Source organism: Thalassophryne amazonica, chromosome 6 (genome assembly GCF_902500255.1).
Source record: "Thalassophryne amazonica chromosome 6, fThaAma1.1, whole genome shotgun sequence".
In the NCBI taxonomy this organism is placed as follows: Eukaryota; Metazoa; Chordata; class Actinopteri; order Batrachoidiformes; family Batrachoididae; genus Thalassophryne; species Thalassophryne amazonica.
Window position 1 is genome coordinate 123,602,163 of NC_047108.1, and position 13,337 is coordinate 123,615,499.

General features: G+C 39.1%; 1 protein-coding gene across 1 annotated transcript in view; it reads left to right on the forward strand.

Annotated features, from left to right (window-relative positions):
* dennd2c (DENN/MADD domain containing 2C) overlaps positions 1-13,337 on the forward strand; it is a 58,379-nt gene that overhangs the window by 7,774 nt on the left and 37,268 nt on the right. The window contains exons 3-5 of the mRNA XM_034173346.1: positions 1,032-1,150; positions 12,347-12,429; positions 12,564-12,713. Of these exons, the coding sequence (XP_034029237.1) occupies positions 1,032-1,150; positions 12,347-12,429; positions 12,564-12,713 (352 nt within the window). The remainder of the gene's footprint in view (positions 1-1,031; positions 1,151-12,346; positions 12,430-12,563; positions 12,714-13,337) is intronic.

Genomic DNA, 13,337 nt, shown 5'->3' on the forward strand with positions numbered 1-13,337 from the left:
AATAAGGCATTTCAGTTTCACAACTTTGTTTTATTGCTCCTCTACACACTATAAAAATACTGAGTAATTTTAAACTTTATTGTAAAACTGAAAATCAAAGACTTCTGACCTTATTTATTTCAGATCAGCCTTCAGTCTGTTTTGATGCTGTTTAATGTGTTTTGTTGTTTTTAATATACTTAGATTAAGTGTTTTCAGTATTATTAAACATAAATTTCTTATTGTTAATAATACTTTTTATTTGTATAGCGCTTTTTTAAAATATTGAAAGATGTTTTACATAAACATGGCTGATGATAGGGAAGTGTGGGAGGAGCTGCTTAGTCTGCTGCCACTACGACTGGGACCTGGATAAGTGGCAGAAAGGAATGAGTGAATTAAAGAATGAATGAATGATGAATATTATTTATGACCTTTCATGGCCCACCTGCAGTACCTGCATGATCCACCAGGGTATTGCAGCCCACACTTTGGAAATCATTGGTATAGAGTCACCACACACAAACAAAATAAATCCACACCTACAGTTTCATCTGCTCCATTTGTGTATTTTCTATATTTGCAGGACTGAAATAAAAGGCTGTTATTTCTTGTCCAGCATTTTGCTGGTTTGCATTTTACTGTTTGAACAGAAAGGACAAAATCACATGAATCCACCCTAAATAAAAAAAAAAAAAAATTGCATTTAATGTAAGTCATGTGACGTGATGACAGCTGCAGCTTCTTTACGAAAAGAATGTTTGGAAAGTGAAAAATCACCAAAAAATAATTTTTGTATTGAAGCAGCTTTTGCACCACATGCCCAGCCGCTGCCTTTCACACCAATTCATCAAAGCTGCTTGGTCCTGTTGAGGGTCACCGGGGGCGCTGGAGCCTTTCTCAGCAGTCATTGGGCGTGAGACGGGATACTCCCTAGACAGGTCACCAGTCTAGAGCAGGGCTGACAGTGTGTTGTCAAAAAATGAATAAATTTGATAAATTTTTATTTTTTGTAGCACTGTTATACATTGACTTCTCTACATGCCATACAGGAAATCCTTTGAATATGAGGATGCTGTAACGGCGAAGCAAAGCATCCTGGGAGTGGAGAAGGGGCACTCAGCCCTTTACCATGCCTACTCTGAGGACAATATTTATGAGGACATCATCTGTAAGTCAAACTTCACCTGTTGCACGGCATGACAATGGCATTGACTGTAAAGTAATTTCACCCAAAATTCTGGAGGTTGTTTCTTAAAGCATGTCATAAAGAGTTGTTGCTGAAAATGTCCCGTTTATAGTTTTTATGGTGTCATGTTAGAGCCTGGTTATGAGGAAGCTTTTCATAAGTGGTTTTCAGGAACATGTCAGCAAATATGAATAAATCAAAAGAAATTTACATTTTATAATGTCAAGAATATTGTTAGATGAGGATAACGCCCCCCCCCCCCTTTTTTTTTACGGTCTTAGTCATATTAAAATATTGTTAGCAAACAAGCCCATGAACATGCTTGACCAGTGAGGTGACCGAAGCAGGATTTTTACATGACTGCTAATTAACCACTAATTACTGTGTTTATTACACAGAAATGGCACAACAAAAATTATTATGACAAAAACTGACATAATACAAATTATAAATGTACAACACAAAGGATTCTGGGAGACTTGTAGTGATAAATAATCAATTTATTCTATTCATTTATTTTTTAAAGAATGTTTTTTGTTGGTTCTTGTGGTGAGCTTGTTTAAGTTCTGTGGATAAGTGATTGTGATGTTAAAATGAAGAAGCAACTTTCTGCACCATCATTACACACTTTCTCTCACCAGTTGACTTTCACCTCTTGTTTGAGCATCGTGGATGATTGTGAACAAAAAGTTAATTCAAACATGTAGGCAACTGTGGTAAGGAAACACTTTTTCAGGCCTTTTTTAATGAAGAAACCACAAGCAGACCAGACTCAAAGGGGTGACCCACTGCTTAGGCCATTCTAACAACAAATAATTTAAGGGTTATTGTTAACACCTAGTGTTCTGGATGTGTGTAACAGTCTATGAATGTAAAAAAAATAAATAAATAAATAAAAAAAAAAAAAAAATCAGTGTTTTTGTTTTTTCTTAAATCTTTTTGGAAAGCTGTAGTTGTGGACTCCATAGACTTTTTGTAATTTTACTATTAAATACTCTCATAACTGTAGCTTCCTGAAGTTTAGTTTGACAGCTTTTTGGAAAGCTGTTGTTGTAGACTCCATAGACTTTTTGTAATGTTTACTATTAAACACTCTCATAACTGTAGCTTCCTGAAGTTTAGTTGGGGCAACTGGATGTCTCATTTAACACCAGATGTGCTTGACCATTTCATATCCTCAACACCTAAACATCTTAAGTACTGTGTGAAGGAATGGCAATATTGCAACATGGTCCAAGCTTTAGTATCCCAACTTTTTGGACTTCTTTTAGTTGCAGCAACTGGACTTTTCCTTTAGCTGGAAATCATTTCTCCACTCATCCAAGTGGCTTCATCATTCTTGGATAATACTGGTTTGGAACACCCAAATATACTGTTCCAGGGTGGGGTCCTCCATTGTTAGCTGGAAAGGGTCATAAGAGTGAACAATGACCCCGGTTTCACTGCAAGTCATCAGAATTATTTCCATCCTGCTAACTGTATTAGAATCATACTAGTGTGTTGTCTGTGGGGATCCACGGGCTGTAGTTTCGGCAGTGTTTATACACTCAACAAAAATATAAACGCAACAGTTTTGTTTTTGCTCCCATTTTGTATGAGATGAACTCAAAGAGCTAAAACTTTTTCCACATACACAATATCACCATTTCCCTCAAATATTGTTCACAAACCAGTCTAAATCTGTGATAGTGAGCACTTCTCCTTTGCTGAGATAATCCATCCCACCTCACAGGTGTGCCATACCAAGATGCTGATTAGACACCATGATTAGTGCACAGGTGTGCCTTAGACTGCCCACAATAAAAGGCCACTCTGAAAGGTGCAGTTTTATCACACAGCACAATGCCACAGATGTCGCAAGATTTGAGGGAGCGTGCAATTGGCATGCTGACAGCAGGAATATCAACCAGAGCTGTTGCTCGTGTATTGAATGTTCATTTCTCTACCATAAGCTGTCTCCAAAGGCGTTTCAGAGAATTTGGCAGTACATCCAACCAGCCTCACAACCGCAGATCACGTGTAACCACACCAGCCCAGGACCTCCACATCCAGCATGTTCACCTCCAAGATCGTCTGAGACCAGCCACTCGGACAGCTGCTGAAACAATCGGTTTGCATAACCAAAGAATTTCTGCACAAACTGTCAGAAACCGTCTCAGGGAAGCTCATCTGCATGCCCGTCGTCCTCATCGGGGTCTCGACCTGACTCCAGTTCGTCATCATAACCGATTTGAGTGGGAAAATACTCACATTCGCTGGCGTTTGGCACGTTGGAGAGGTGTTCTCTTCACGGATGATGCGAAGGAGATGTGTTGCACTGCATGAGGCAAATGGTGGTCACACCAGATACTGACTGATATACCCCCCAATAAAACAAAACTGCACCTTTCAGAGTGGCCTTTTATTGTGGGCAGTCTAAGGCACACCTGTGCACTAATCATGGTGTCTAATCAGCATCTTGGTATGGCACACCTGTGAGGTGGGATGGATTATCTCAGCAAAGGAGAAGTGCTCACTATCACAGATTTAGACTGGTTTGTGAACAATATTTGAGGGAAATGGTGATATTGTGTATGTGGAAAAAGTTTTAGATCTTTGAGTTCATCTCATACAAAATGGGAGCAAAACCAAAAGTGTTGCGTTTATATTTTTGTTGAGTATAAAATAGGTAGCTGACATTTCTCAAGGGTGATAATAAATTGTGTAAAGTTTCTATAATGTGTTGGAATGTATGTAATTTCAGAATGTTTTTAGAACCTTAGACCTCAACAGTTTTTAGAAGAACTCAACCCTTTTATTTGCTGTTAATTACGTAATTTTTTTAATGTTAATTTGCTGTCTTAATGTATTTAGCTTTTTGTTATCATATTCACATTATTATTATTATTATTATTGTTATTATTTCTATTTTGTCATTTGATTTTTAAATGGACCACAATGGAAATAAGCCTGCAACATAACACTTAACTAAACTGACTAAACAAACTGAGCTATAAAAACACAATAAATCAATAACACTAACACTGTTAAACTAACATGAACCACAATAACATTTAAAACCGCAAAACCCAGAATTCCCATGGTGCATTGCAGCACAATGTCCATTGTTTAGTGGTAGGTACAATTGCTAATTTCTCAAAAAATATTTGTCCTATCAACTTTCTGTTTTTGCAGCATTCATCCTTGACCCAAAATACATACTTCTCACAGTTCTTAAGATGTTTTGGTGTTGAGGATACAAAGCAGCCAAACACGGCAGGTGTTATTTATTCCATTCATCCTGCAAATATGTCTTAAGCAGCAGTGCAACAATATTGGGTTGTTGTTGTTGCGGCTGCTTAAGGTTGGGTATTGAGAATTGGTTCTTTTCGAGTATCATTAAGAAATAATTCGATCCACTGATATCAATTGCCTTTTGCTTAACGATTCCCTTATCGGTCCTTCAGAGCGGCCGTTGTTTTTGAGGGTGTTTGTCGGGAAAATTATAATTTCTCTGCGTTGATTACAGACCCTGCAGCGGCTCTGTAATAACCATTTCTGCAGCACGACAGCACTTTGAAGCGTGAACCAATGAAGCAATGCTTTGATCCACTAGCTCTTTGGAAATGGCAAGTCTGCTTCTTAACCCCTCTCAAAGCCATTAAAATATAGTGAGTCACTTTTGTGTGGATTAAAGTCACTACCTGGGACTCATGTCTTGTTGCAATCAAGAAACGAGAATCGTCCTCCATTCTGTTGGCACAGCTCCAAACGCTGCGTTGCTCTCTGCCGACACAGAGTCCAGTTGGAATGAATAATTTCAAAACAAATTGCCGCTTTAAATAAAATGACACCTCTTTTCAAACACTGTAATACAGGCAATAAACTACAATCGACTAAAACACTTTTTTCCTCCAAAAATGAGACATCCTGCATTCTTTCTAAATTACATCCTGACGTGCAGCGCAGCCGGCTACAAGAGCTCAGCTCAGATGTATGGAAAGACATTCATGCCAGTAAAGTCTGAAAGGAAATGATTTTGACAGTAACTACAGATTTTGTTTATTTCTATTTATGTCCAGAGATCAAGGATCCACCATGTAGAGTTTATTATGGCCACAGTTTCAGGATCCAGTGACCAATTTCATATTTATTTCCTTTAAGACTCAATAAAATGTTGTTTAATTTCAGTTTAATCAGCTTATAAAGCGCCAAATCACAACAAAAGCCGTCTCAAAGCACCTCACACAGAACAGTTTAACAAAAAAATTAAAATAAATAAATAAAAATTAAAAAATTCAAATACATAATTAAAAACAGAAGTAAAAGAATAAAACAGATTAAAAAAAAATAAAAACTATTCATAAGGGAAGAGAATAAAAATAGGCTTTAAGGCTTGACTTAAAAATGTCCATGGACTCCGACTGCCTCATGGTCGCAGGAAGACTGTTCCACAGAGTGGGTGCATGATAAGAAAAAGCTGTTTGACCCACTGACATAGAAAACCTGTAAAGCCTACTTTTAGTACACAAAAAAATTCACAAGAGGTATCGATATTGATAAAATCTTATTGATACCTATCCCTATTGCTGCTGCATTTTTTTTTCCTTCTTTTTAAAATTCTGCACACATTCTCTATTGGGGACAGGCCTGGACTGTAGACAGGCTAGTCCATTGCAGTACCCGTATGTGCTCCTTTCACAGCGATACTTTTGTAATGTGTGCAGAATAAGATAAAGTAAGATAACTCTTTTTGCATAGTATTGTTCGAAAAAAAACATACACATCCCTAGAAAAGATGTTGTCTTGAAGACAGCACATGTTGCTATAAAATCTAAATGTACTTTTCTGCATTAATGCTGCCATCACAAATGTGTAAATTACCTTTGTAAACAGTAAGGGCCACTTCACACATAGTACGAATGTGGTCGAATTGCGCATGAAGCGCGCATGAAGCAGGAATCGTATGCAATACATGTAAAATCATAGCTGCCTCCAACACCTCGTACACCTGTTGCTACAGCTATTTGCGCACACCAGCAGCTGAAAGACAGAGTGTGCCCTGTAGGAGTCCATCAAACCCTCTCACGGCAGGTGTTGGCCAAATTCCAGGTGACACTCACATCTAACACCGCTCACATGGCACTTAGAAAATGTGTGGCCATTCGCACTATTAGCACGAAAACAGTCAGCAGGTGTTCACTTTTGAGCTGGATGTGAAATTTGTCTAAGTGCCCCCACGAGTGTGGCTTTGCAAACAGACACAATGACACATTGGTGTGTGCGCTGAACTGACGGGGTGTGTCTGCTGACAGGAGCGGCTGTGGAGATCTCTGGTTCTGGAAGTCCCAGCTGGAGAACATGTATGGACTTGAACTAATAACTGTCCACTGTGACATGTGTGTCTGCTTGCTGTCCTCATGTGGACATACATAAAAACATGTATCGCTGTTGCAATGGGCTACAGCGAGTGCACGCACACATTGACAGGCTACCCCAGGTGAAACAGACTGTCAGATCATAACACAGTGGGCGATCTGCATGTCACGTCACCCACGTGAGCTCTGTTCCACATGACGCGGTGTCTGTCCTGCTGTGCGCCGACCACAAGACACGCGTGTCGGGCAGGACACATGTGCGGGGCTGACTGGACACACCAGGCCAGCAGATGTGGACATGATAGGAGCGCCCTGCTTCTCATTCATGTCATTTCATGACTGTACCTCTGTGACCATGGGTCATCTACAGAGGAACAGACGGCTCATACTTGTATTGCCCGCTTGAGGGATTCAATAAAATGTGGTGTTTTTATATGGTGTGTGGTTGTATTTTTTTTATTTTTTTTTAAATACATCCATGTCCCTCTTGATATCAGGCATTTTCCCACACCTTTTACAGGACAGCAATGGTAGCGCAGTGATAAAGTACTGGCTGGCAATCAGAGCTTATGGAAATTGCAGGTTTGAATCCCATGGATGACATGTTTTTATTTAATTTTTTTACAGCAGCTGCGCGATGTGGTTACACACACTGCAGCTGCTCGTACTGTGTTCCCGCATGCACGAAACTTGCAGCGGCATTGTTCATACCTGCCCGTCGCCTCGATGTTTTCATGGTTCGCTCATATGAACTGTTCCACCGTGATTTGCCCTGATTTGTTCTTATTCATACTATGTGTGAAGATGCCCTAAGGATCATCCTTTCATCCTTGTTCTGGAGCACACAGCGTCCATTTCTTCCGAAAAAGTTCTGGAATACTGATTTTTCGGACCACGATGCAAGTTTGTACTGTGTGATTTATTTATTGCCTTTTTCTTTTGCCAACTCAGATGCCTCTGATCCCACATCGGTTGACACCGCAAGACTCCCTTTTTTGTACAGTAAAGTTTCAAGTGCCATTTGTAAATGTAACTCCTTATTGTAGTGCTTGACAGAGGTTTCCCAAAGTAATCCCTGACTCTTATGGTTATATCAGCTTTGATGAATGACTGTTCTTGATGCAGTGCCATCTGAGGGATCAAAGATCATAGGTGTTCAACTTAGGCCTGTGTCCTTGACCTTCACATACTGAAATTCCCCCAAATTCCTTGAATCGTTTAATAATATTATACATGAAAGAGAGAGAAATATGCTCATCTTTTATCATGTTTCTTTGACGAACATTGTTTTTAAACATTTCAATAATGTTTTCATGCATTGTTTGACAAAACTGAGATCATCTCCCTTTTTTGGATAGTGTTTTTGTATCAATTCATGATTACAATCACCTGTTTGAAATAACATTAATATTTATTTATTTTTACCTCATTACTAGCCCTAAATTGCCCTGCTCCTAACATTTGTTGGAATGAGTTGCAGGTCTTAAATGCATGAATGGCTGTATGTACATTCATTCATTCACTTTCTGTACCCGCTTATTCCAGTGAAGGGTATGACTGTGCATTAACAAATGAAATTAAGTTGACCACACAAAACATGAAACATCCTGGGTTTGTACAGTCTGCAAAGTAAATGTCAGAATCACTACCTCCCCCTCCACTCATACTGTTCATCTTTTTCTCATTTGTGGTTGTATTTCTTCTCACGGTGTTGTTCCAATAACTGACAGATGTTTGCAAAGAAAGGAGGTTGCTAGTTTTTTGTTTTGGCTATTTTGAACTTAGAATGGATTTTTGTAACTTCCAGTACGGCTGCCCGGGTCATTCATTCATACCTGTGTGTGTGTGCGTGCGTGCGTGCGTGTGTATATACAGGGTGGGCCAATAAAATGTTACCACTTTTTAAATTTGTAAATTTCCAAAATAACAAAGATTTCTTTTCATTTTCAGGAATATCAATTCCTGAAAATGAAAAAGTTTCTGAAAATGAAAAAGAAATTCTGAGAATCCCTCTTGAGATGTGTGACAGTGTCATCAGAAAACTTCAATGTGTGTGTTGCAGCTGTAATCCAGAGAAGAGGAGTGTGGATTGAACATGTCATCAGTTATTGAACTGTGCAGAAAACAAGAGGCAAAGTGGGAAACCTTTGGTATAAAATGTTAATTTGATGCTTCTGTTCCAAGTCTGTAAATTTTCGAATAAGTTCTCATTTCAAAAACTTGTGTACGATCAAAGAGTGGTAACATTTTATTGGTCCACCTTATATATGTATGTGTGTGTGTATGTACAGTGCTGTGAAAAAGTGTTTGCCCCTTGACCCTTTACATGTTAGATTTTTATTAGGACATCAAAAAACAAAACAAAAATTCAGGCCGTGTATATTAGAATTTCCAAAATCATGCTCTTTAAACTCACAGTGAAAGTAAATCTCTACAGATTGATATAAATTAATAAAAAATCTAAAAGCCAAAATGATGGTGTGAATAAGTAAGTGCTCCCTTTAGTATAGCACATGTACACCATCACTTTTGTATCCAGTTTTCTTCGGACAAGTCAAGGGATGGATACATGAACATTCCCAAGACACTGACTATGTCTTGGACATTATTTACATGAAATATGACGAAATACAAACAGTATAGCACTCTATGGTAAATCTGTGTGGAGTAGATAGTTCTCAAAAACTGAGTGACTGTATAAGAAGGTGAAGAGTGAGGGAAGCCACCAAGACACCAGGACAACCCTGAAGAAGTTATAGATTTCTGTGGCTGTGAATTGTTGAAGTGCCCCCCCAAAACAAACAAACAAACTAGCAAGCAAAAAAGACCCCAGAGCAAAAAAAAAAAAAAAAAAAAAATCACTAAATAAACTAAAATACTGTATGTTAGGTTTAGAAAATAAATGAATTTTTGCCGAGGCTCAGCAGTACAGTGCTCACTATGGGCTCACTATTTGGCAAGCAACAAGCAGCCTTTGCCCTTTTTTCTTATGGGTTATAATATCTTAGGAATGACTTATACACAACAAAGATTTTTTTAAAGGATTTCTCTGACTTGCTTGCAGCTGTTATTCCACAGTATGATCGAATCTTACTTCTGGGTGATTTTAATGTTCATGTTTGCTGTCCGTCCAAGCCTTTGGCTACTGAGTTTTTAGAATTGATTGATACCTTTAATTTTATGCAACATGTTACTGAAGCAACGCACATATTTGGTCATAGGTTGGACTTGCTTTTAACTAATGGTTTTGATGTCAGTAATGTTCAGCTTTTGGATGCAGTGTTCTCTGATCACCGTCCGGTGTTATTTAATTTTATTTTGGACAGCAGTAATAAACCCAGTGTTTCTGCATGCTATCGGCGGCAGCTGAGGCCAGGAGCGGGAGATCATTTCTCCTCCCTTTTTGTGGCCTCAAAAAACAATGTAGCTGTCACATGCCAAAATACAGAACAAATTGCATCTACTTTTCTTTTGGCATGCAATACCATTATGAACACTATTGCTCCACTCAAAGCTGTGCGCCCTAAATCCAGGCAGGAGCCCTGGTTGAATATAACTGTGCGACAGGCCAGGCGTGAGTGTAGGAGGGCCGAGCGCAAATGGAAGAAAGATGGACTGACCGTCTCCTATCAAATTCTTAAAAAAAGTTGGAGAAAATTCCAAAATATGGTCAGGTCTGAAAAGGCAAAATACTTTTCCAATCTAATTTCTGATAACTGGGACAAACCTCGTGTGCTTTTTAAAACTATTGGATCTTTGTTAAACCCTGGCCAATCCACCACTTTGGAAGCAACTCAAGTTGTTTGTAATCGCTTTTTAAATTTCTTTTGTGATAAGGTCGCCAGTATTAGGGCTGGGATGACTGTCACTTCGGCCAGTTCAATCATGGCTCACACCTGTTCTGCTGTGTTAGACCGGTTTGAACCTGTTATTTTCAGATTTATCAAATATTGTTAAAAATCTCAAACCTTCATTTTGTCCCTCAGACTGTATCCCCCCACGACTCTTTAAAGAGGTCTGGGGAACTATCGGCCCTGATGTTGTTGTTTTGGTCAACAGCAGCCTTATGTCAGGAAAGGTTCCTGCATTTTGTAAGCAGGTTGTAGTTGAGCCTCTTTTAAAGAAAGCGAGTCTTGATAACTCTGTTATCTCTAATTATAGGCCCATATCTAAGCTTCCTTTTATTTCAAAGATTTTAGAAAAAGCTGTTCTTGTACAACTACAAGAGTTTTTAGAAACAAACAACATTTTAGACAGTTTTCAGTCAGGTTATAAATTATTTCACGGCACGGAGTCTGCACTTTTAAAGGTTTTTAATGACCTGTTTTTAATCACTGATTCTGGTGATTCCACCATTCTGGTGCTTTTAGACTTGACTGCTGCCTTCGACACAGTTGACCATGCAACTCTTTTATCTCTTCTTGAGAACTGTGTGGGTGTCAGGGGGACAGCCTTGGACTGGTTCCATTCTTACCTTACAGGCCGTTCATTTACTGTCAGGCTGGGGGAGTCCACCTCGTCTTCTGTTCCTCTGAACTGTGGAGTCCCCCAGGGTTCTATTCTTGGCCCTATTCTCTTCACCCTGTACCTTCTCCTGTTAGGTCAGGTGTTTAGAAAACATGGCATATCTTATCATCTTTATGCAGATGATACTCAAATTTATTTGCCTATTAAGACGAACTCTAGCAGCCCCCTGACACCCTTGCTTGTGTGCCTGGAAGACGTCAGGGCTTGGTTGGCTCAAAAATTTCTTAGCTTAAATGAGAACAAAACCGAGGTGATGGTGTTTGGGCCCAGTGTTGGTTCCACAGTTCGATTAGACCTGGGCCCTCTCAGTCAACACATGAAGCCCACAACTACCAACCTTGGCGTCATTATGGACTCTGATCTTAAACTGGACAGGCAGGTCAAGGCGGTTGTTAAATCCAGCTTTTATCAGCTTCGTCTTTTAACCAAAATTAAATCAATGTTATCCTTTTCTGACTTGGAGCGCGTCATGCATGCTTTTATTTCTTCATGCCTGGACTACTGCAATTCACTTTTTTATGGAATTAATCAAAATACACTTCACAGATTGCAGTTAGTCCAGAACGCTGCTGCACGCCTCTTAACTGGGAGCAAAAAACATGAACATATTACACCTATTCTTGCATCTTTGCACTGGCTCCCTGTTAATTTTAGAATTGATTTTAAAATTTTATTATTTGTTTTTAAAGTTTTAAATGGACTGGCCCCACAATATATTGTAGACCTCCTCCAAATTTACTCCCCAGCGCGTGCTCTGAGGTCTGAGGGCCAGCTCCAGCTTGTGGTGCCTAGGACGAGACTTAAGACCAGGGGGGACAGGGCCTTCTCTGTGGCTGGGCCCAGACTCTGGAACGCGCTGCCTCTTCACGTTCGAACAGCCCCCACAAGTGAGTGTTTTAAGTCTCGTCTGAAGACCCACTTTTATTCTCTGGCTTTTAGCTCTGCATGAGTTGTATGGTCCTCTGTTGTCTTTGGCCTAGTGTTTTATTTATTTATTGTTTTTATGTTTATTTATTTATTAGTATCTGAGTGGGTTTATTGTTTTGTATAGTTGTATAATCATTTTTATGTGCAGCACTTTGGAAACTGTTCTGTTGTTTAAATGTGCTATATAAATAAAGTGGATTGGATTGGATTATACAGTATTGACAAACATAATTAATAAAATAATAATAAATAATTTACCAGTTCTTTATAATGGTAGCCTTATTGTAAAGTTAGTACCTCAATATGTATATTTAAGTTGTTAGTCAAACTTTCACTCAGTCTTGACCTTTTCCATGTCGTCTCCTAGGCGATGTAACCAGAGAAAACCCGTATGAGGACGTCAGGTTATCGCCGATGTGTCTCCCTGTTGGTAGGCCTCACGCTCCAAAGGTAATGGAATGCATTTAACTTTTGTCTCGTTTTCACAGAACCCAAGTCTTATCTGTTGTTTCTGTATTGATGTGGTTTACTGTTATCGAGTTATTCAAAACCAAGAGATTCAGGCCACAGTTTTTGTCTTTTAGCTCCCACCTAAGCCCCAGGTTTTACAAGGCTACACAAGCAAAGCAGAGAAGGACTCCCGCACTTTCATTTCATCCAAATCCTTAACCTCTGCAAATACTCCAAAGCCAACTACATTTTGGCACGTGAACACTCAGAAAGTACAGCCTCGGGTAAGCCCTCCATGGGATTTTATAATTTGTTTTTACATGATGTTGTAGGTGTTGATTGAGATTTTGTGAAGTTCCTGTAAGGAGAAAGAGAAAGCCGGATCTGTACTGAGTGACGTGTCACAGCGTTGTGGTTGCTATCTTTAGCAACTTGCAGGCAACTTGTTGAGCAGGAAGCAGAGACATGCGAAGGAGCTTAGATACTGGTAGAGCAACACAAAATATACTTATGTCTCTGTGAGGATCCGGGCAGAAAACATGAATTCCATCAGAATGGCAGTGGAGAGAATTTGGACACGGAGGAACTATCAAGATGAGGTACAGTCAGAAAACAGAGGTACTATCTGAGTGATTGCAGCTTCCAAACACCACACTTCTGTCAGAAGTGTGGTGTCGTGTCTCCAATAGTTGCACTCTAGAAAATATTATGTGGATAATGGATTATTGTTTGTCATTTAATGAGAAAATATACCAAATAAATGATAATGGATTATTGTTTGTCATTTAATGAGAAAATATACCAAATAAATATCAGGATTTCTTTTTAACATCATAGGTGTAAATTTAATCACAACAAGACAATTACCGAGAGTTTAAACAAATGTTGACAGGAGTTTTATATTAATT